A 20,241-nucleotide genomic window follows, 5' to 3' on the forward strand; every position below is an offset into this window, starting at 1 on the left:
GCTTTATTGCAGTTTAATATGAGATAAATGAGAAGTGTGATTTGTGTTCTTTAGACCCATGAAATGAACTCTCCTCAGAAGAAGAAGGTTGGGATGCACCCAGTCCACCAGACAGCTGCAGGAAACCAACAGAGGTGGAAACAACAAACCTGTCACCATAATAATGCATGTTTTGCTTTTTTTTTCAGGGCTGGTAGGTAACCAAGAAAGGCCAATAACAGATATTTAGAATCGATGTACAATAAATAGTTTATGTAACAGCATGTGATAGCAGCAGGGACCCTGTCATTAATAGCTATGTCACTTGATTAATAAGGATTAATATAGCTTAATATGTACAATAGAAATAGGTGTGATTATGTGAGAGTGTCACATGTTGTTAGGATGCTCTCCTCTGTCAACTGTGAAATCACACGACTGAGATTGAACAGTTTGTCTGATCTATTACTGCAGTTGTGAACATTCACATGTGTACACTTTTAAACAACTTGCATAGCATGACAGTATTGACTGTCCAATGACTCATCGAGCTCTTAATATTCTATGATGGAATTTTTGAAACAATCCATCATCAGAAATTTGTCACAAAAAAAAAACTAAACAAACAAAAAACAGTCACACATTTTGCTTCTTTCAGAGATTCATTATAGATCTTCTAGAAAAATGACAACACCTGCTGGGTCATAAAAATATTTTTTTTTACACTTTGAAATATCAGTTTAGTTTTAGTGATGTAAAAACTTGTGTTCTATTTTTCTTCCTGGTGTGGCCTCTTAACTTCTTATGAGTAATTACGATTGACTAGAGTTGGTGACTCCTGAGCTAATTTAAATAGAGCACATTTGATACATTCATTAGATTCAGCCACAATCTTTACAGTGGGAAAGTCTGAGTCTAATAAGTGTATCAAATGGGTCCTATTTAACTTAGCTCAGAGGCGTCCCCAGCTGTGGTCAGTCGTACTTATGCTTTCGGTGATGTAAAAAGTTGTGTTAATCTAGCTTGCTTATTGCTGTGACCGTTTAACTCCTTGTGAGTAATTGTGATTGACTACAGCTGGTGACTCCTCTGAGCTAATTTTATATTGAACACATTTGATACACTCATTAGATTCAGACACAAACACTACAGAGGGAAAGTCTGAGGAGCTCAGCAAAGAACTGACAAAGCAAATTACTGACTCAAACCTGTCAAGAAAATCACTTGGAACCATTTCAAGGATAACTTGTTTGTAAGTATGAAGCACTTGGCACTGTTGTGTCGCTGCCACAATCAGGAAGAAAATGGAAAAATTTGTCCACACTGACCAGAAATATGTTAGAAGGAAAGAAGGTGAGACACTTAATTGCAAGAACACCAAACCTTCCGTCAAGCATGGTGGTGGCAGTATCATGCTCTGAGGCTGTTCAGGTGCTTTACACAAAGTAAATGAATAATGAAGAAGGAGGATTACTCCCACGTTATTCAGGAAAACCAAAAATCATCAGCCAGAAGGTTGATTTTGGACACAGTTAGGTGTTTCAACAAGACAAGGAGCCCAAACACAGAACAAAAATGGTACAGAAATGGTTCAATCAGGGTAGAATGAAGGTTTTCGACTGGTCTCCCCAAAGCCCTGACTTAGACCCATCAAGAACCTGAAGAAAGAAGTCTGAGTCAGAAAGACAACACATTTAGTTGAACTGCACCAATTCTGTCCAGAGGAGTCAAAGATAAACCAGAAGCTTGTAGACAGAAACCAACAACACCTAACTGGGGGGAAGATGGCAAAGTATATTTTTGTCTCATATTTACAGAAGACCTATAATAAATCTGTGAAGAAACCAAAATGAAAGATAGCTTTTTGCGACAAAGGTGCATGTGTTTCAATGACAGAAAGTATTAAGAGTCAGTCACAACTTGAAGTACTTGCTGGAAAGTTATTTGTTTGTACTTATGTCACCATTTTTTTCACAATTTATTTCCATTCAGACCATAGTTACACAGTCTGTACTTTACATACATAATTTATGTGTATCAGCAGTCAGATCTAAGCAAGTGTACCAACAAATGGATGACGTTTTGGTGGTTACCGTAGTGTAAACAAAGTGCTGACGGAGAATGAGTTTGAGAAACAGGTGTAACAGAGTAAACTGACAGGACAGAAGCTGGTGAGCAGGATGACTCTGCACGAGGGAACCAGGTAAAGGGTTGGTTTCCAGCCTGTGAGAAGCAAAATGTTTGTAATTCCAGAGGAAAACTGGTTCGGCAGGCTGTGATGTCACAACTGTCACCAACATGGTACGTGTTTCCTCCTGCCAGCCGTGTTTCCTGCTTTGTCCGAGGTAAGACCACTGCTCTCATATATCACACTGTTTAATCAGCGGATAAAGACCACCGAATCTGCTGCTTGCCGACTGTTTTTATGGAACATATATGGTGGAGGTTAGGACTGTGCCTGTTCACATCAGATACCAAGGCGTGGATGTTTCTTGTTTACATAAGCGCAGAGTCCCATGTGAGCTTGAGTTACTTGGTTGTATTCAACAGGCGTGTTACGGCTGACACAGTTGGTTTTAGGTGACATATTGACATGAAAAGACATATTTCTGATTTAGGGTTACATGTGTTCGGTCTGTAATGATGAGAAGAGTATTTTAAACTTATAGTAACAGGCAGATAGTGAGTATGACCTGTTTAGAAATATGAATACTTCACAAAGTTTCATCCGTTTCATTAGAGAAAAACAATATTTCTGTTTGACTTGTATTAAAATGTCTTGAATTTTAAAATACTACTTTTTATTCAATACGGCAACTTTTACAGTATACAAAACTTCCCTTATTTCTGGAGTGACTTTTGTTTTCTAACTTTAATAATAACTGAGATTAGTGTACAAAACATGGCAGCATATACGTGTTAAATTGGGAAAACAGAGAGGATATATACTAATTACACTGTAATGTTGCTGTGTGTTGTTTTGCCACTGCCACTTTAAAGCAGTAGCACTCTGCTGAAAGCTCAGACAGGTGAATACGCAGCACACCTTTCTATTGTTGAGCCACAGAAAGAGGTGATAATAGAAGTAACTTCCACAGCAGTCAGACTACAGTGCATCACTTAGCTGCTACGATACATGAAGCACCTGCAGCATTTACAGACTTTACCAGTATTAACATGCATTTGGATGCATTAAAAGAACTAATAGTAGGCATTGCATTGCATTTGTGCTACAATCAAGTAATTTTGTTGCTGTAAATGAACAAAAAGCTGTCAGGTTATCTTAAGTCCAGTGAGGACACTAAGAAAAAAACACTGTACTATATTGCATTGAAGCTAGATTTTTATTTATTGTATGCCTTGAAATATCGTGAAAGCTGGTGCAGTTTATGTGCTGGTTTGATTCATTCTCATTTGTTGTCAGTGCTCCTGGTTCAGATCTATTTGAGGATTTTTTGTTACTATCAGAATCAGAATCAGCTTCAATGGCCAAGTACATAGGCAACATACAAGAAATCTGGTTTCAGCAGTTGGTGTCACTCTAGGAATAAGGAAAAGAGAATAATAAAATAACTTTAGAAAAATTAAAAAATAGAAACAGAAATACACACATCTAGAATATAATTTATATATACACAGGAGTGCAAAACGACAATTGCTAAAGTGACAATTGTGCAAAAAGCAAAGATTATTGTTTATAGTGCAAAAGAAAAGGAGCAGCTGTTAATGGTGCAACCAAACTAATGCATAAACAACACAAGTAAACTTTTCTGCCTCTAGTGAGATGATGAAAGTCAAATGCTGAAAAATGACAGATTTCTGTTTGGTAATTGCACTTTAAAAGTTGGGGGGTTTTTGGTCATATTTCATCTTAATTTAGACAACATGGTGAAAAAAGACAAGCGAAACCAGGGTGATGACAGCAAAGGTCTGGTTCTGCAGGAATCAAACTGGAAACTCCGCTGCTAATCAGTTCGCCCCTGTAAATGCATTTTTGATAAAGTTACGTCTGACTTTACCTTCCATCCATCAGCTATACTTGATTTGTCTAGCATGCACAGATTCCTGTAAATCTCTTGTGAAAACACAAAACAACTTTAATCATCTGTGGGAATAGCAGGCTAAAACACTAACCCTAAAATATTACAAAAACAGTTAATTGTTTACCTACCTCTGCCTCTATTATGTGTCATTAAAAGTATCCAAAACAGGATTTGAAATGATGAAAGTTGTATAATTAAAAAAACAAACTATGGTCTGCACTTGGTTTCAGATCAGTGGTACAATCCTTAGTCAAAAGATCTGACGTTCAAGGTTCAAGATTCAAGATTTCTTGATTTGTCATTTCTCTGTGCATCTATGTATACAAAACAAAACCATACAACAGTATCCCAGAAAACACAACAGTGGGTTAAAAGAGCAATAAAAAAAAATGCAATAATTAGAGATTTGCTAAAAGACAAGTAACATAAAAACATTCAAACACAATAGTGGAGCAGGAGCAAAATAAATTAGGCACCATAAAATGCTTCACTGCTGCATTTCCACTAAATTCAAACAGAATATGTTGAGGGGTTTTCTAGATAACCTGCTACCTAACAAACAGAGACAGCAGATCAAAAACACCCCTTGCAGGAAGTAAGGAAATGTCTTATAGCATCGCCACAGCTCTGTAGTTTAGAAGAACAAGGAATAGTGAAACCTTCCATGCATCAAAGTCGTGGAGGATTTCCAAAATGCACATATTGAGACTTTGGGCTTTGCTCTTATGAGTAGATCTCCGTCTGCCTCCCGTCTGACTGGATGATCTCCTGATGGAACCTCCTTCATATGAGGAGGCCAGTCGCCAGCCTCCTGCTGGGGTCACAGAAACTTCCACCTTCTCCCCTCCCCCAGCGTACGACGCCTCCCTGCCGTCCCCCCCAACACCTCCACCCACCTACGGAGAAGCAGGTGAGATAAAAATCTGGTTTCAGCTCGTCGGATACTACTGACAGGATGTCCACACTAAATCTGCTGAAGTTCTCACTTTGTTTTGGGTTTTTTGTGTCATCATTACATTTTTCAAGCCTCAGCAAGCTTAAGAAGTGAACTTTATTCTGGGTAGCTGTCATGAATCTGTATTTGCATTTGAACATATTATTCAAATCAGCAACAAAGCAGCAGGAACACGACAATATGTAAATTACAAAAACCGCATTCATAACCACCAATGTGGTTTTTACATATATAAACAGTCTGTGTGAGGAGAGACAAGGCCATTTTTTTGATATCATTCTGAATCAAATTTGACAAACTATGCATGATTGAAAAACAAAATGAAGTCAAAAACATTTTAAGATATTGTGCATATACAGAATTCCCGTTTGAGATCTCTACTATATATTCCATGCTGGTTCAAACTTATTCCAAGATGCCCTGAACCTGATCATAAACTACAACTAGGACTAGTTAGAAGTAGAATGTAGATATCTGAAACTGGAATTACAAATAATCAGAATTAGGCTGCAGATCTGAAGTTGAACTGTAGATAGTTAGAATGAGAAACCTCAAACTTATGAATGTAAATTAAATTGTGCCAGACAATAAATGACAGTGTTGATATGTAAAATGTTCTTCATGACTATTAGCATGAGAGATATCCTTCCAGATGTTGGCTTTGATGCACACATTTTTTCTTAACTCTCTTGTTATGTTGCGGGACAAATTGATCAATTTTAAAGTGAAAAAATATTTTTAAAATTGTTACAATTATTTTTTCGGTATGAAACTTCTTCTGCTTGCTTAATAAGTGGAGTCAACGTAGAAAAATTAAAATGGTTCATTTCACATATTTGCAAACCCACCCTGAACAGTAGAGGTGTCTCATGTTGATTTATCAACTCCATAAAAAGAAAAAAGAATTAAAATGTAAAATAAATCAAAAATAAAAAAATCTATGTCATGTAAAACTACTGTATTTTATATGTAGGTCTTTCCAATATACATTAAATAAAGTTTTAACATGCATTTTTTATGAAAAACAAGAGAATCTTCATCCTCATTGAACCATGATCTGTGAGAGGTAAAGAACGGCACTGCACTAAATACTGATAGAAATTGTTAGTAATGGAGTTAATAATGAGATATACACAATGTTTATTGAGATTTTTTGGTGTCTGCCATTTTTAGATAATTAAACATGCTCCAGGTCAAACTGACATCATTGCGGTTCCTGAGAAACAAACATAACAGGACAGTTAAAAAATAGATGCAATGTTGCCATGTTTCTGTTGTTCAAGCATTTATTATGTGGATGGAGGTCTTTGCAGAGGAAACCTTGAAAGACTACTTTCACATGTTGCAGTATTTTCACAATGAGATGAGTCTTAAAACTTGTTTTATGGCTCTTCTCCAGGTTGTTTTCTCCTTGCTTGTGTTGTATCTACTCTCAGGTGTATGTCGCTTTGTATAAAACTGCAGAATTGTAGAATTAATACTGGTTTTTTTTTTCTAGTTACAGTCCAGCCAGATCCATTTCCTGTCCTGACTCCTCCCTCAGTGCCAACTGCAGTGACCTCAAACCGCCAAAACACCGGAGTCACGGTCCATCCAGTCACGCAAAGTATCACGACCGCATCACTTTTACATCTTTACTGCTATATCCTAAGCACTTTCCCCTGATGTCTTCCTCTGTTTTCTGAATCCCAGTCGGTGTAACGGCGCCTCACAGGGGCAGACGGACTCAGACGGTCGTGACTCAGCCTCGGCCGGTTCCCGTCTCGGTGTCGTACCTGACAGACTCCCCCGCGTTGGTTCGATGCCCACGTTGCCACCACCTGGTCACCACTAAAGTCCAGTATGTTCCTGGAAGAGCTGCTTGGTGCCTGTGCGTCCTCCTCACACTGATGGGGTGAGAGCAAGCACACAATAATAGCACACTATTTAATGTCTGATGGAACCATGACAAAGGCTTCATTCATGTGTTCTGGCTTTCAGGTTGGTCTGTGGTTTCTGTCTCATTCCATTGATGGTTCATGGATTACAGGACGTTCATCACTCCTGTCCGCGGTGTGAAACTCCACTGCATGTTTACATGAGATGACGCACCTGATCTCTACACAAATTTTTTGTCTTAAAATCAACAAACGAACTCATAAGCTGACTGCACGAGCGCACATGGACGTTTTTGTACATTTGAAAGGAACTTTTTGCTATGAAGGACAAAATTATCATCTTCTAACAGCCTCTTTTTAAGCTGAAGGGTGAGTATGCACTAGAACAACGGCTCATGTTCTGCATATTGCTTTGTACATTTTAAGGCATTCTTCACAAGCTTTTGTATATTGCGGATTCAAATTAGATATAATCTAGGCAAAAAAAATACTTTGTGCTGTTTGTAGTGGGTGGTAAAGGTGGTGTTGACAGTATTTTATCTCACTTTACTTTTAGTTTTTTTGGCAAATTGGGCAGAAATTCCACAAAAACAAGTCTGAGAGGAAACTTTGATTGCTCACAGTTGTTTGGAACAATGTCTGCTTAATTGGTTTTCACCAAAAAGTAGGCCAAATATTTTTGGGGTGACTCACTCTTGCTTTTGCTTATATAAGAACTCATACACAGTATAACAAGCCATACTGCAAAGGAATGAGCTTTGTGGATACTCCATACATTATTATTATTTTGAAAAACCTAAGACAAATTATAAGAAACTTTCTTCCATCGTTTGGTTTATCTTCTTTCAGCTGATCTTTAATTAATTAAAGACATTTGATGGTTAATCACAATGGCTAATAAGATAATTAGGACTTAGATTGCACAAGATAAGTGCATATATGACTCTTTTATGACAAGGCTCAGGAATCTCACCTAATTGAGCGATCGCTCTGTGTCCATCCAGTGTTTGGTTTTGGTTCTTCAGGCTCAGCAGTTTCTGACGTTTGTTTTCCTGAGCTCATCAAAGCAGTCGGTACAAGAGTTTCCACAGCAAAACCTACATCTGCACAACCAGATTCTTTATTTGCATATAAAACGTATGCGTGTTTACACTATTCATACTCTTTCCAACATGCAACCTTTGAGTCACTACAACTCCAGTTCTATGAGCAGCTTCTAATGAGCCTCTGCTCTTTGGTGGATTGAGTGGTCGGGTTTTACTTTATGCTATGTTGGCCACCCTTATCCCTCCTTAGTTCTGCCCCTGCTGTAACAGGACACTTCAGCCAATCACTCAGACTGTGTAAAACAGTGTAAAGTCCTCAGTGGCAGCAGGATGTGGAGGCACAATGGGTTCAACGGACAACTTTTACTCAGGAAAACTGGACTTGGATCTTGTGTGAATATAAATTTTTGTTTTTGAACATTTGACGTTGCTCATGTAGTTGGAGGGGCTTCAAACAGATAGATTTCTGCCTACTGCAGCTTTAATTAAAATTTAATGAGCAGGAAGAGAACGCTGATTCTGCACCTACAGATGGTACAGTGTGAGGACAGGTTGCTTTGCTGCACTACGGACAGACAAATAAATAAATAAACAACTAAAAATAGAGCACATTTATCATCATATGTTGTTGTGATTTTTGTTTTCCATTAATTTTACAATGGTGTTTTCTATATTTAGCTACACAACAAACAAAAACTTCCTCTATTTTTAATGCAGATGCAGCAAATGTTCACATGTACTATAATGATGAAGGAGACTTGTTTTTCAGGCTATAATTTATTTTTCTATACAATTCTTCTATAATGATTAATAAAGTTTAATGCAGAGGTGATTTTGAACTGTGGGCATGTACACACTGTTTGACTGATGTCTTCCTTAATGTTCCTTTTGTCTCCGCTGCACCTGTGAGGGTGGGACAAACTACACCTTTATTATTCTTATTATAAACTATAAACTTTTTCTGACCCAGAGTAGAAGCAGAAACTGATACCACTCTTACATCTGTTGCTAAATGAAGAGGATTAGCTTAGAGGAGACCTTTTTTGCAGGCAGCTATTAAAGAATCCAGCAGGTCTGACCACAAACATTGCCTCACTTGATGCTGTCAGAATGTGAAAAACAGGAAAGTCTGCCACTTTTCCAACTGGAATGACATTTACAATTTCACATCACAAACGCAGCCTTAATTAGCAACTTAAATCTCACTACTTCTTTGGAACATTTCCTTGTTAAGCGCAAGAACCCAACAGTTTGTGGCCTCCTTGCTTTTATTTAGGTGTAGCTGCCAGCACTGGATCTGTTGCATGCTTTTTTTTAGCGGTTTCTATCATCTGTATCACCAAGTGGGAGGTGTTGTTGCTGTCCTGATACGTCTGATAGCTAATTACAACTCTGAGGCTGGTCTGAACTGTTCTTGCTTCTGGTCTCGTCATAATTTCTGTTTGAACCACATGACATATTCTTGGCATTAAGACCCTGATTTTACATGACAAGGCTTTTTGTAGAACATCATTTGTGAGCTTCAGCAGTTCTGGTTGGCAGGTTTTCTTAGATTTAATCAGAGACAGTTAAGCTGAGTTTCCCTTGCTTCATATTTAGTGCACAGACAGTCTTCTTTTAATCTCATCTTTGGCTATTATCATATTTTTCAACATGTTTAAGTCTTCCTACTATGATGTCGACTTCATTATCTCTATAGTTGAAGGGTTTAGAAGCAGAGTGGTCTAATCCACTTTCTTATTTTTTGAGAAAAGCCGGTTAAAAATTTGGTGTTTTCAAGAATGGACTAACATTCCAAGCGCCACTGTAGCACTATATTTTGGTTGTGGGTTAGACCACTTTGTCACTAAAATCTAGACCATAAAATATTGCAGATTTATATAAAACTCAGTTCCATTTTTTTGTGGGTTAGACCACTCTGATTGTAACCCGCTCTATTAGACCTGATATGAATGTCCAGTATAGAAAACAGAGTGACGGTAGTGGATAAAGGGTTTACTGCAATGCAATGACTGACATTTAAAAATGTAATGAAAGCTCAGTATCTCTTCAAGTTACACTCAACTTTCTTTGTTTATATCATATTTTTTTATTATTCTGACATGTTGATAGAGAAATAAACATGATCTGCATTAACAACGCTGTGCCGCAGTTTACTTTTTCTAACATGGGTGAATTTTGCATGTAAACGGACAAATATTACAGTAAATGCTTCTTTAATTCTTCCATGTTGACCTTGCTGAGGCCAACACTGTTGCCTGAAGGGTATTCAGATATTAGTGATATGAACAGCAGCCAATAGCAGAGATACAGCAGGGCACAGACAGGAAAGTTAATCAGCTACAGACTGTTGCTCGGCAGATAACAATAGCGTTCACAGCTACCTGCCACACATATCAGCCCTTCCTCTCGCCACTCCTTCCAAACCTTCCCGTCGAGCTCGTTCCAGCGTCCAGTTTCTGTGGTGAAGCGTGATGAAGAGGTCGCTGCTGCTGGGCGTGACGGCCTTCTGCCTCTGCTTGTTTGCCACCGCCAACACGAGTCAACGAGACGAATCTTTCCCCAAGAAGGATGGAGTTTTACAGCTGGAGAAGGGAAACTTCAACAGGGCACTGAGGAAATACAAGCAGCTGCTGGTGCACTTCTGTAAGCTACATTCTAGGCTTGATTTTGATGTTTTGACTGAATAAAAAACCAGCACAATCAGAGTTCCTATATGGTTCATTAAATATTTATTCTCCTCAGATGCTCCTCTAACTGTGCAGGGCTTTCGGGTGACGGCAGCGTTCGAAGGCGCCGCTGCAGAGCTTCAGAGGTCGGAGGTCAAACTCGCAACGCTTGATGTGACAAAGGAGAAGGAGCTAGCTAAAGATCTCAGCGCTACAGACCAACACACCATCAGACTGTACCTGTCAGGAGATAAACACAACCCTGTACCCTGCCCTGGTGCGTGACAAAGAGTATATCCAGTTCACATTAATATCTAAGATTTAATCACCATATTAAAACCTTTAAGTTCCTAATGGTACTAATGACTGGTTCCACAGAGCTGAAAAGTTTCTTAAGGAAAAACCTCTCAACCTAAATGACCAAACAGGTTGTTTTTCTCTATTCATGGTAGAATGTAACTGATGGTACGTGTCCACAGCCACTTAAAAGCTTTCCATTCATTGTCTAACTGAATCATTCCGCATTGCATTCTGGTAGCGTTGCAAGTGTTGTGTTGACCGCCATTAATTTGCATAACGTAAACTTTATGTAAATGAGGCATGTTGAGCGGGGTTCCGACACCTCGTGAAACTTTCATAAAACCTCTAAACTAGCCGTTGCTTTACTAAAACGAGGACAGATTCAGCAGCCTCAAATGTATTCTGAAATACTTTTCAATGAACTGTTTTCATAATAAAAGAAAAAGTTTGCTACCAAGATGCCATGTTGGTCCAACGCTTTTACAGGGCTGAAGATAAAGCACCTGTCATGTGACCCACCAGCCACACACCTATCAAGCACGTGATGTTGGGAAACAGCGTGTAAAGACGCCCCTGTAGACACGTATCATAAGGATATTTTCCCAAGTAGTGACGCGTATGTAGCGGCCAGTAGGGGTCCCCACTCACTCAAGACATAGGGTAGCATTACTTCCCTCTTGTTTCCGGAAGTGGCCTTTGAATAGCTCCCGCTGCCTTCAGTCGGTCTCAACTCGAGCTGGCTGGAGGCAGGTAGGTGTTTTTAGTTCTCCCTCATTTTATGCTTTTTAAGTCTGGTTTTAACTGGCGTTTTAACGGTTTTAGTGCAGAGATACTCCGGTGGCAGCTTTTATCCCCTGGATCTGTGGTTTTAATCTACACGGTGAGATGGAAGTTTTAATTGTTTGTTTTTTTTAGTACTATTTACAATCGGTTTTGACATCTGTCTTTTAACCCACAGATTTTAGCCTGCTACTGTTTTAGAGTGCTTTAAAGTGTTTTTCAATTGGTTTTGATTAATTCAACTCGGTTACTTTAATTTGGTTTGTTCTAACCCTAATTTCTCTGCACCGTGTTTTATTTTGTTGATGTCCCCGGGTGTTTAGCTTTTGGTTTAGTGAATTTAGTTCCCCGGGGTGGCTTGGGAGGGAATTAGCCCGTATTTTTGTTTATTCACTTGGGGTCTTTGTTGTTTGGCGTGTGTGTGTTGGTAGCACTTTCTGTTTTGTTTGCGGTGGGGCGATTCCTTCTCAACCATCCTTGTTGGTCTTTCGTTAATGTTAATATCCTTTTTTTAGGTTCTGTTTACGCCCAGGGTCTACCAGGTTGTAATTGTATTTTATTCTGTATTTGGCCATTTTTATAATTACCTGGAATAAATCTTATTTAGCTAATAAATTAATTTTAACATTACATTTTGATTGCTGCTCCATTTTAATATTTTAAATGAATTTTATTACACATTTTTAAGCCTTGTCTCTGCCTTGTTTTTACAATACTTACCTGTGTGTCTTATTTTAAGCTGGTGGTTCTTTTATGGGTTTTTCAAATACTTTTCACCAGTTTATTCTTACGTACCTCGGGTCACATGTAGTTATTTTGAGGTACTAAGTACTGTTTGGTTTGGGTATAATGCTGAAGTTAATTCCTGGATTGTGATGTAGATCCTCAGAACTCCGCCTCCATCTTGACCTGGCTGAAACGGAGGGCAGGATCTGCTGCTGACCTCATCACTGATCTCAGCCAATCAGAGGCCTCGGAGGAGCTGACAGTGGTCGGATTCTTTAAGGTGAAAATCAGCTGCTTGATTTTCCTCTTCGTCTTTTTGAATGTTTACTCACATGTTGGTTTGTGTGTGTAGGAGCTGAACCATGAGTACGTCCAGATGTTCTATGCTGCAGCGATCGACCTTCCTGACGTTAACTTTGCCGTGACGCAGAATGATGACGTCGTCACCAAATATGGTCTCACGTATGATGTTGTTCTGCTGCTCAAAAAGGTACTTTACATCCAACATATACACAAACGCACACATGCAAGAGGGATGTAAAGAACATAAACCTATTTCGTGAAACAGCTTTCTGAAAAACAACATACAATATTTATATCTATTATCAATCTATAAGTCAGGATAGCTGTAGTAGTTAATCAGACTTTACTTATGGAGCAGGCGGGAATTGCTGGGACTCGAAAACGCCCCCACAATTGAATCAGTTGTTCCTTGTAACATTTCTGACGGATTAGTCTCGATAAGTCTGCAGCGTTGGATTTGTAGTAGGATTGCATTCATGTCATCATCAGCAGATAGCTCACGTAGTGTTCACTTGTCATAGTTACAGTGATGCCGTGCTGCTATCTCGCAATGATACAGAAATATTCAACAAATTCATGGCTCTGAACTATAAGCCACATCTCTACTCAAAAATGAATACTTGTGACAAAATAATTAGAAATGCAGAACTGGAGGAAATGTTTAAGTGACATTCAGAATTTTAATAAAACAAGCAGTGATAGAATATAGACTTTGGGATTTGGCTCATTAGATTATCGTCCCACATGAATGAATGAATGAATGAATGAATACATGAAGCAGACCAGTAGTTTCTCGCAGTCTTATCTGTGTGTCGGTGTGTCTGCTGCAGTCTAAACTCATCCAGGCTTACAAAATGACGCCTCAGACGTCTAAAGAGGAGCTGATCGTCTTTATCACCGTCTTCCAGATGGATCCAGTCACTGAGTACAACGGACAGGTACAGTCTGGTGCATTGTATTACACGTTACTGCTCTGCTCCAATTACAGCTGGAAACAAATCTGTGTTTAAACTCACCTGTGATTCTTCAGCGTTACTGTCATCTAATGCAATCCAACTGCCTTAACTTCTACTTTCCTTAAGCGTTGAATGACATTACAAGACAAGTGATGCTTTATTGTTGTTTGACTGCAATATATCAAAAGTGTTTCATAGTATTTTGTCTAATCCATCAACATTCATGCTTTTTGAGAGAATCTGGCTTTTAGTTTAAAACAGGAAACACACAGCAGTCTATAATGTTCAAATTCAATGTTTTGTTGCACTTTTCATCCACCCTGACCTCCTCCCGATATGCAAAGCTCCATATATCACTTCATTTCCTTCTTTCGCTGCAACTACAGAGCTTTGTACCCTGGAAGTACACCACATTTTGGAACATTTGCTGAACTTGTCTTGCACTTGCATTTGCTAAAATCACATTTCAGCAGACATATTTTCTCTTTGTTCTTTTTGCAGACAGCCACTCAGATCTTATCCTCGCCTGTATTAAACCATGCACTTCTCTTTGTCAACAAAAGCTCGGATGACTTTGAAGAGATTTTCTCTGCTTTCAACAGCGCTGCAGAGGCTTTCAGGCTGAAGGTGCACACCACACACACATCTGTACTTTTTCCTTTTGTGAGGACACACAGTGATGCCAAACCTTGACTGTTACCTTAAACCTAAGTATAGCCTGAACCTGTTCAGTTAAGCTCAGACTTTATTAAGGTGCCAAGTATGCAAACGTAGAAAAACAGTGACAGCTACACATGACGCAATCCATTTCCAGAGGAGGTAGAAGAATGAATCCATAAAACATTTAGATTACATTACATATATTTAAACCCTCATTTTAACCTTTGATAATGGAAACAGAATTTTAAAAATTCACACTAATTACTAACTGTTTAATAATGTGGTATTTTTAGTGATTATTCCTAATCTTTGATAGCATCAACAGTGGATACAGAGAAATAATTACTCTTTCAGCCTGACTTAAAACATTTCTGTAGAACAGATGAGACAGGCTTCTTCTTGTAATAATACTGCAACCTCTGACAATATTGTTTTAAGCAGGGGTGTCAAACATACGGCCCATGGGCCAAAACTGGCACACCAGAGTGTCCAATCTGGCCCGTGGGACGACTTTGCAACGTGTAAAAATTAGCTGTAAATTTTAAATATTTAGCTGTTTTGATCATAAAGTAAAATACTCTATCGTTCAGTTCCAGATACCTGTGACTGAAAGTTTTGAGCATTTGTAGATACTCTGTGATCTGTAAGTTGTAATGCACAAATGATAAACTGAGGCATAGTTCATTTGAAATTGCACTTCTTTTAAAAAATAAATTTCAGGTTGTTCATAATGTTTTGTAAAAAAGGTAGTTAATTAAATGTGAACATTTTCATAATGTAGTTTTTTGCACCAAAACAAAGGGAAACATTTGGAGTTGTGGTTATTTATAGGTTATTATGCTCTGATTTTACTGGTCCGGCCCACTTGAGATCAAATTGTATGTAACTAAGATGAGTTTGACACCCCTGGTTTGCTGTGTTCTTACATTTTGCAGCAAAACCCTAAAATTAAATAGTAGCCATCTGACATCACTTTAAAGGTCTGCCAAAATGTGTCAATTTGTACAAATGTCTTCACTCCCAGAAGTCTATACTTGATCTTATTGCCAGGCTTCTGCAGATGTTTGTGTGTCCGTGTGCAGATTTTGTTCGTGTATGTGAACGTGGACGAGCCTCGTAACGGCAGGATGATGGAATACTTCCGGGTTCGCGACTTTGAGGCTCCTCTCATCCGACTGGTCAACCTGACAGATCATGTGACCTACCACCTGCCGTCTGACACCCTCAACGTAGACATCATTACAGAGTTCTGCCGGTCCTACCTGGAGGGCAAAGCTAAGGTAACTCACACTCACGCCTGCTGTGTGGAGGCGGGTTGACCTGATACATTTAATGCCCCTGTTTAACCTACATTTGTTCCTTAGCTGCACATAAAAGTGCTGATCTTTACTTTCTCTGTTCACAAGATCATTTGAAGGGTTTGAAAGCAGAGTGGTCTAACCCACTTTTTGTAGTTTTTGAGAAAAATGGGTTCGAAGTTTTGTGTTTTTAACATTTGAAGCACCACTGTAACACTATAGTAGGGTCATGGGTTAGATCACTTTGCCACTAAATCTAGACCATAAAACATTACAGATTTATATAAAACTCAATTCCAGTTTTTTGTGGGTTAGACCACTCTGCTTCTAAGCCCCGCTATTAGACCTGATATGAATGTCCAGTATAGAAAACAGGGTGATGGTTGTGGATAAAAGGTTTAAAAAGGGTCTAAAATCTAGATCATAAAATACTGCAGAAATTATGTAAAACTCAGTTTGCAGTTGGGTAGAAGGCTTTTGTTTATGCTGCACCTTTAGCATGGAAGATGTTGCAGAAAGATGGGGAACTGAGTTAATCTCATTGAGCGCTTCTAAATCCATACTGCAATTGTGCAATTTTGTAGCTGTGTTTTGTATCTGATGCTCCCTATCTTGGCCTGGACTCCCTTGAAAAAGAAGTTCTTAATCTCAACGGGATTTTGTCCTGGTTAAATAAAGGTTATTATTATTATTATTATTATTATTATTATTATTATTATTATTATTATTATTATTAATAATAATAATAATAATAATAATAATAATAATAATAATAATAATAATAATAATAATAATAATAATAATAATAATAATAATAATGATGATGATGATGTATTTACAGCCGAAGATGCAGAGTGAACCGATACCTGAAGGATGGGACGAGAAGCCGGTGAAGGAGCTGGTGGGAATGAATCTGGAGAAAGTTGCCTTTCACCCCAACAAGACTGTTTTTGTCCTGTTCTGTATGTAAACGTGCTTCATTTTTACACTAAGCGAGGGTTTGATTCATGTGATGTTGACTGCTGTGGTGCGTTTTAGCTCATTGTTTTAGTTAAAGCCCACAGCTTTACTGTTTCCAAGTTTTCATGCATGTATTTTCAGTGAAAATACATGCATGTAATTCAAATAGAGGGTGTGGAAGATGCTTTTATTCTTTATAAAACAACAGTAGCACATTTTCTGATGTTTAACGCTGCATTTAAATGATTCAGATCTTAGTTTTGGTTAATGAGCAACTTGTTTTGCATCTAAGAAATATATATGATGCCGACCTCCACATACTGCAGACAGTAGTTGTATTATAACCCTATGTTTTTTTTTCATTTTTTTTACTGCTGAATTGTTTAGCTAACTGTGCAAAAATAAAAACATCTTTAAATCTCTGTATATGTGTATGTGTTTGTCCCAGATCTGCCCTACAGTCGGGAGTCTCGCGCTCTATTTCCGCTGTGGGAGGAACTCGCCGAGGCCTTCAAACAGCGACAGGAAGTGGTCATCGCTCGCATCGACGCATCGGCCAACGACATCAACATGTCGATGCAGGGAGCGTACCCGTCGCTCTGCCTGTTTCCTGCTATGTACGCTGAAAGGGTACGAAGCTTCAATGAGCTGTGGAGATGTTATAAGTGCTGTTTTTTAGAGTTACTGTGATGTTTACAAATGTTTTGTAGATTTTGTTTTCATATTGAAGAACTTATCTGTGTATATAGCACACTACATAGTCCATATTTTACCTCATATATACTGTATACACTACCAATCAAAAGTTTGGACACATTTTCTTATTCATTTGAATGAGAAAATGTGTCCAAAGTTTTGACTGGTAGTGTATACCTGTGCATATAGTATAATATGGACTCTATCTATCTATCTATCTATCTATCTATCTATCTATCTATCTATCTATCTATCTATCTATCTATCTATCTATCTATCTATCTATCTATCTATCTATCTATCTATCTATCTATCTATCTATCTATCTATATGTGTATATATGTATGTATGTATGTATGTATGTATATATATGTATGTATGTGTATATATATATATATATATATATATATATATATATATATATATATATATATATATATATATATATATATATATATATATATATATATATATATATATATATATATATTATGGACTATATATTACATAATACATAGAATACTATAGAATACCATATAGTATATAGTCCATATTATGGTATATGTATCGAAGGTTGTATATACTACATAGCATATACACTACCAGTCAAAAGTTTGGACACACCTTCTCATCCAATGTTTTTTTTTATTTATTTACACTATTTTCTACATTGTAGATTCATGCTGAAGATTAACACTTTTTTGTTTACAGCATAATTCCATGTGCATTCTTATATAGTTTTGATGTCTTCAGTATTAGTCTACAATGTATAAAATATTTAAATAAAAACCACTGAATGAGGTGTGTCCAAGCTTTTGGCTGCCAGTGTAGTCCATATTATATTATATATATCAAAGATTATATATACACTATACAGTATACAGTCGATATTGTACTATATAGACAGATATATATAGTATAATATGGACTAGTGTGGGGTGTTTATAACCATCCACTTTACAAATTAAGGTGAATATAGTTGTATTGTCTTATTCACTAAAGCTACAAATTACTATTTTATTGAACAACAGAAGATTAAAAAATGGATTCTTTATGCTCACAAGGCCCTATAAAGGTAATTCAAGATTCATCATACTATTTATCCTTATTATTATTATTATTATAATTGTTCTTACTATTTTTATTATACAGTTATATTACAGTGAGATAATATTGCTCAGTGTGTGATGTGTGTTTCTGTCAGGTGGTGGTTTACACTGGAAAAAGGAAGGTGGATGACCTGGTTAAGTTTGTAGAAAAGGAGATGGAGAAAGCCAAAAACTACAGAGTTAAGGTAAATCATCTTCCTTGTCATCCTGTGTGTGTGTTTTAGAGCTGCCTTTTATCTCAGTTAAAAATAAACTTCTGTCTTTTGTGTCTCCAGGAAGATGAAGACAGGAGGAAGTACACGGAGGCTTTCGAAGCTGAAGAGGCAAAAAGAGCCAACAAAACCAAAGATGAGCTTTAATACGAGAACAAAGACAGTACAGTGTGTGTGTGCCAGTGTAAATTATCATTAATCATCTAAAAATATATATTTGTTTATTCATACCATAAATGTGTAAGGCCTGGACGAAAAACTTATGCACGGCGCTTAATTTATTTCTATTCTAGTCTATTTCAAATGTTGTTGAGGAAACGATGTGAAAACACACGTTCACACCTTTATTTAATTTTAACCAAGATTCCAAAGACTACAAATGTCAACTTGTCTGCTGAGGAAAATGCAACAGATTCATGCACAAAAAATGTAATTTATCTAATTTGACATGATGCTGAAAAAGTCCCAAATATTTAGTTTACATATAAACAGATACGTTTTCCCCCAATTGCATACTGTTGACTGTTGTTTGAAAAAAGTTCTAATGTCTTTTAAATTTAACATGATCAACTGATCGGTGTACAAACACAGTATGTAGTATTTTATTAGATTCTATCCCTTTTTGGAGATCAGGAACATTGCCTCTCTGCAGGTGAATGAGTGACAACCAAGCATGAGTGTTTGCATCTCATAAGTAGAGTCGGAACAACTGAGCCATTTCCAGTGTAAAGTTAGTTGTGCCTCCATTATTGACAGTTTAAAGTGTCTTCCTCAACTCTGCACAGTTCTGCATCAACAAAGGCCTCCAATTTGTGGCACATGTTTAACCCTGGACAGACGAATGACCATGTCTCAGTCATTCCGAATCCTCTGTGGAAAATTTCATGGATGAAAGCCAACAGAAACCACCCCCCACCTCGACTGATTAACAGCCTGTAAGCTTCAGGTTGGACAAACAAGTTTCACACCTTTCACCTCTTCAGCACTCACCACAATCCCCGACCACCAATGACCTTCCAGCTTTGAGGAAAATGCTGCCATTTATTTCTACTTCACTGAAAAAAATGGAGGGATTTTTGTAAAGTGATATCTAATTTTAATATGGTTTAATTTTTGCTCTGTCTTTTATAAAGTCATGCACCAATAAACTGTGCACGTCAAACTGCTAAAGATGAGGTAAAGGTGCAGGAGTTTGCGTTTAGTGGTTTTGACCTCACGTCAACGTTTTTTACTTTACAGATTTTTTAGATTCAGTGTTATTGAAATACAGAAATGTCAACAAAATGATACCAATAGTTTAATTTACATGTCTGATGCAAAATAAAAACTTGTAACTTTGTCTTGGTAAAATGATTGTTTTGTTAGTTTGTTTTTGACTCTTTAGATATAAAAAAAAAATTAGACAGATAGACATATGGATAGAGCTTTAAAAAAAAATCTGACATTACATGATCAATCATTTGTCTGAAACAATGTTGGTAATCATTAGCATATCCAAGACTGTGAAAAAATGTTAAAAAACAAAAAAAAACTGAAGCCTGCAGAGATTCTTCTACAACCTGGACTTTCATATATGACCGCACAATGTGACCTGGGATGATGTTGCCTAGCAACAGTCAAAGAACAACACAAGCATAACTACAAACCCAAGATGGCTGCCGGAGTAATGTGC

General features: G+C 37.5%; 2 protein-coding genes across 3 annotated transcripts; both read left to right on the forward strand.

The window, feature by feature from the left end:
- The first annotated feature begins 864 nt into the window (after nt 1–864).
- On the forward strand, nt 865–8,744 carry si:dkeyp-75b4.8 (lipopolysaccharide-induced tumor necrosis factor-alpha factor homolog). Of its 2 annotated transcripts, XM_023293551.3 has the most exons (5): nt 865–2,324; nt 4,756–4,932; nt 6,476–6,583; nt 6,670–6,871; nt 6,958–8,744. In XM_023293551.3, the coding sequence occupies exons 2-5, from the start codon at nt 4,794–4,796 to the stop codon at nt 7,061–7,063; spliced, it is 555 nt and encodes a 184-aa protein (XP_023149319.1). In that variant the 5' UTR covers nt 865–2,324; nt 4,756–4,793; the 3' UTR covers nt 7,064–8,744. The 2 variants fall into 2 exon arrangements, with proteins under 2 accessions (XP_023149319.1, XP_054865913.1); XM_055009938.1 differs by having other exon boundaries at nt 866–4,932.
- Nucleotides 8,745–10,299: 1,555 nt separating this feature from the next.
- zgc:136472 (uncharacterized protein LOC678514 homolog) lies at nt 10,300–19,908 on the forward strand. The gene is made up of 11 exons (XM_023293542.3): nt 10,300–10,546; nt 10,646–10,846; nt 12,531–12,655; nt 12,728–12,865; nt 13,509–13,616; nt 14,136–14,261; nt 15,377–15,574; nt 16,434–16,554; nt 17,001–17,182; nt 18,453–18,542; nt 18,633–19,908. The coding sequence occupies exons 1-11, from the start codon at nt 10,375–10,377 to the stop codon at nt 18,714–18,716; spliced, it is 1,545 nt and encodes a 514-aa protein (XP_023149310.2). The 5' UTR covers nt 10,300–10,374; the 3' UTR covers nt 18,717–19,908.
- Nucleotides 19,909–20,241: the final 333 nt, after the last annotated feature.

This window comes from Amphiprion ocellaris, chromosome 4 (assembly GCF_022539595.1).
Source record: "Amphiprion ocellaris isolate individual 3 ecotype Okinawa chromosome 4, ASM2253959v1, whole genome shotgun sequence".
NCBI lineage: Eukaryota > Metazoa > Chordata > Actinopteri > Pomacentridae > Amphiprion > Amphiprion ocellaris.

Coding starts and splice junctions, on each gene's coding strand:
- zgc:136472 (XM_023293542.3), top strand. CDS start 10,375: ATGAAGAGGTCGCTGCTGCTGGGCGTGACGGCCTTCTGCCTCTGCTTG. Junction 12,866..13,508: donor TTGTTCTGCTGCTCAAAAAG/GTACTTTACATC, acceptor TGTCTGCTGCAG/TCTAAACTCATCCAGGCTTA. Junction 14,262..15,376: donor CAGAGGCTTTCAGGCTGAAG/GTGCACACCACA, acceptor GTCCGTGTGCAG/ATTTTGTTCGTGTATGTGAA.
- si:dkeyp-75b4.8 (XM_023293551.3), top strand. CDS start 4,794: ATGGAACCTCCTTCATATGAGGAGGCCAGTCGCCAGCCTCCTGCTGGG. Junction 4,933..6,475: donor ACCCACCTACGGAGAAGCAG/GTGAGATAAAAA, acceptor TTTTTTTTCTAG/TTACAGTCCAGCCAGATCCA. Junction 6,872..6,957: donor GTCCTCCTCACACTGATGGG/GTGAGAGCAAGC, acceptor TCTGGCTTTCAG/GTTGGTCTGTGGTTTCTGTC.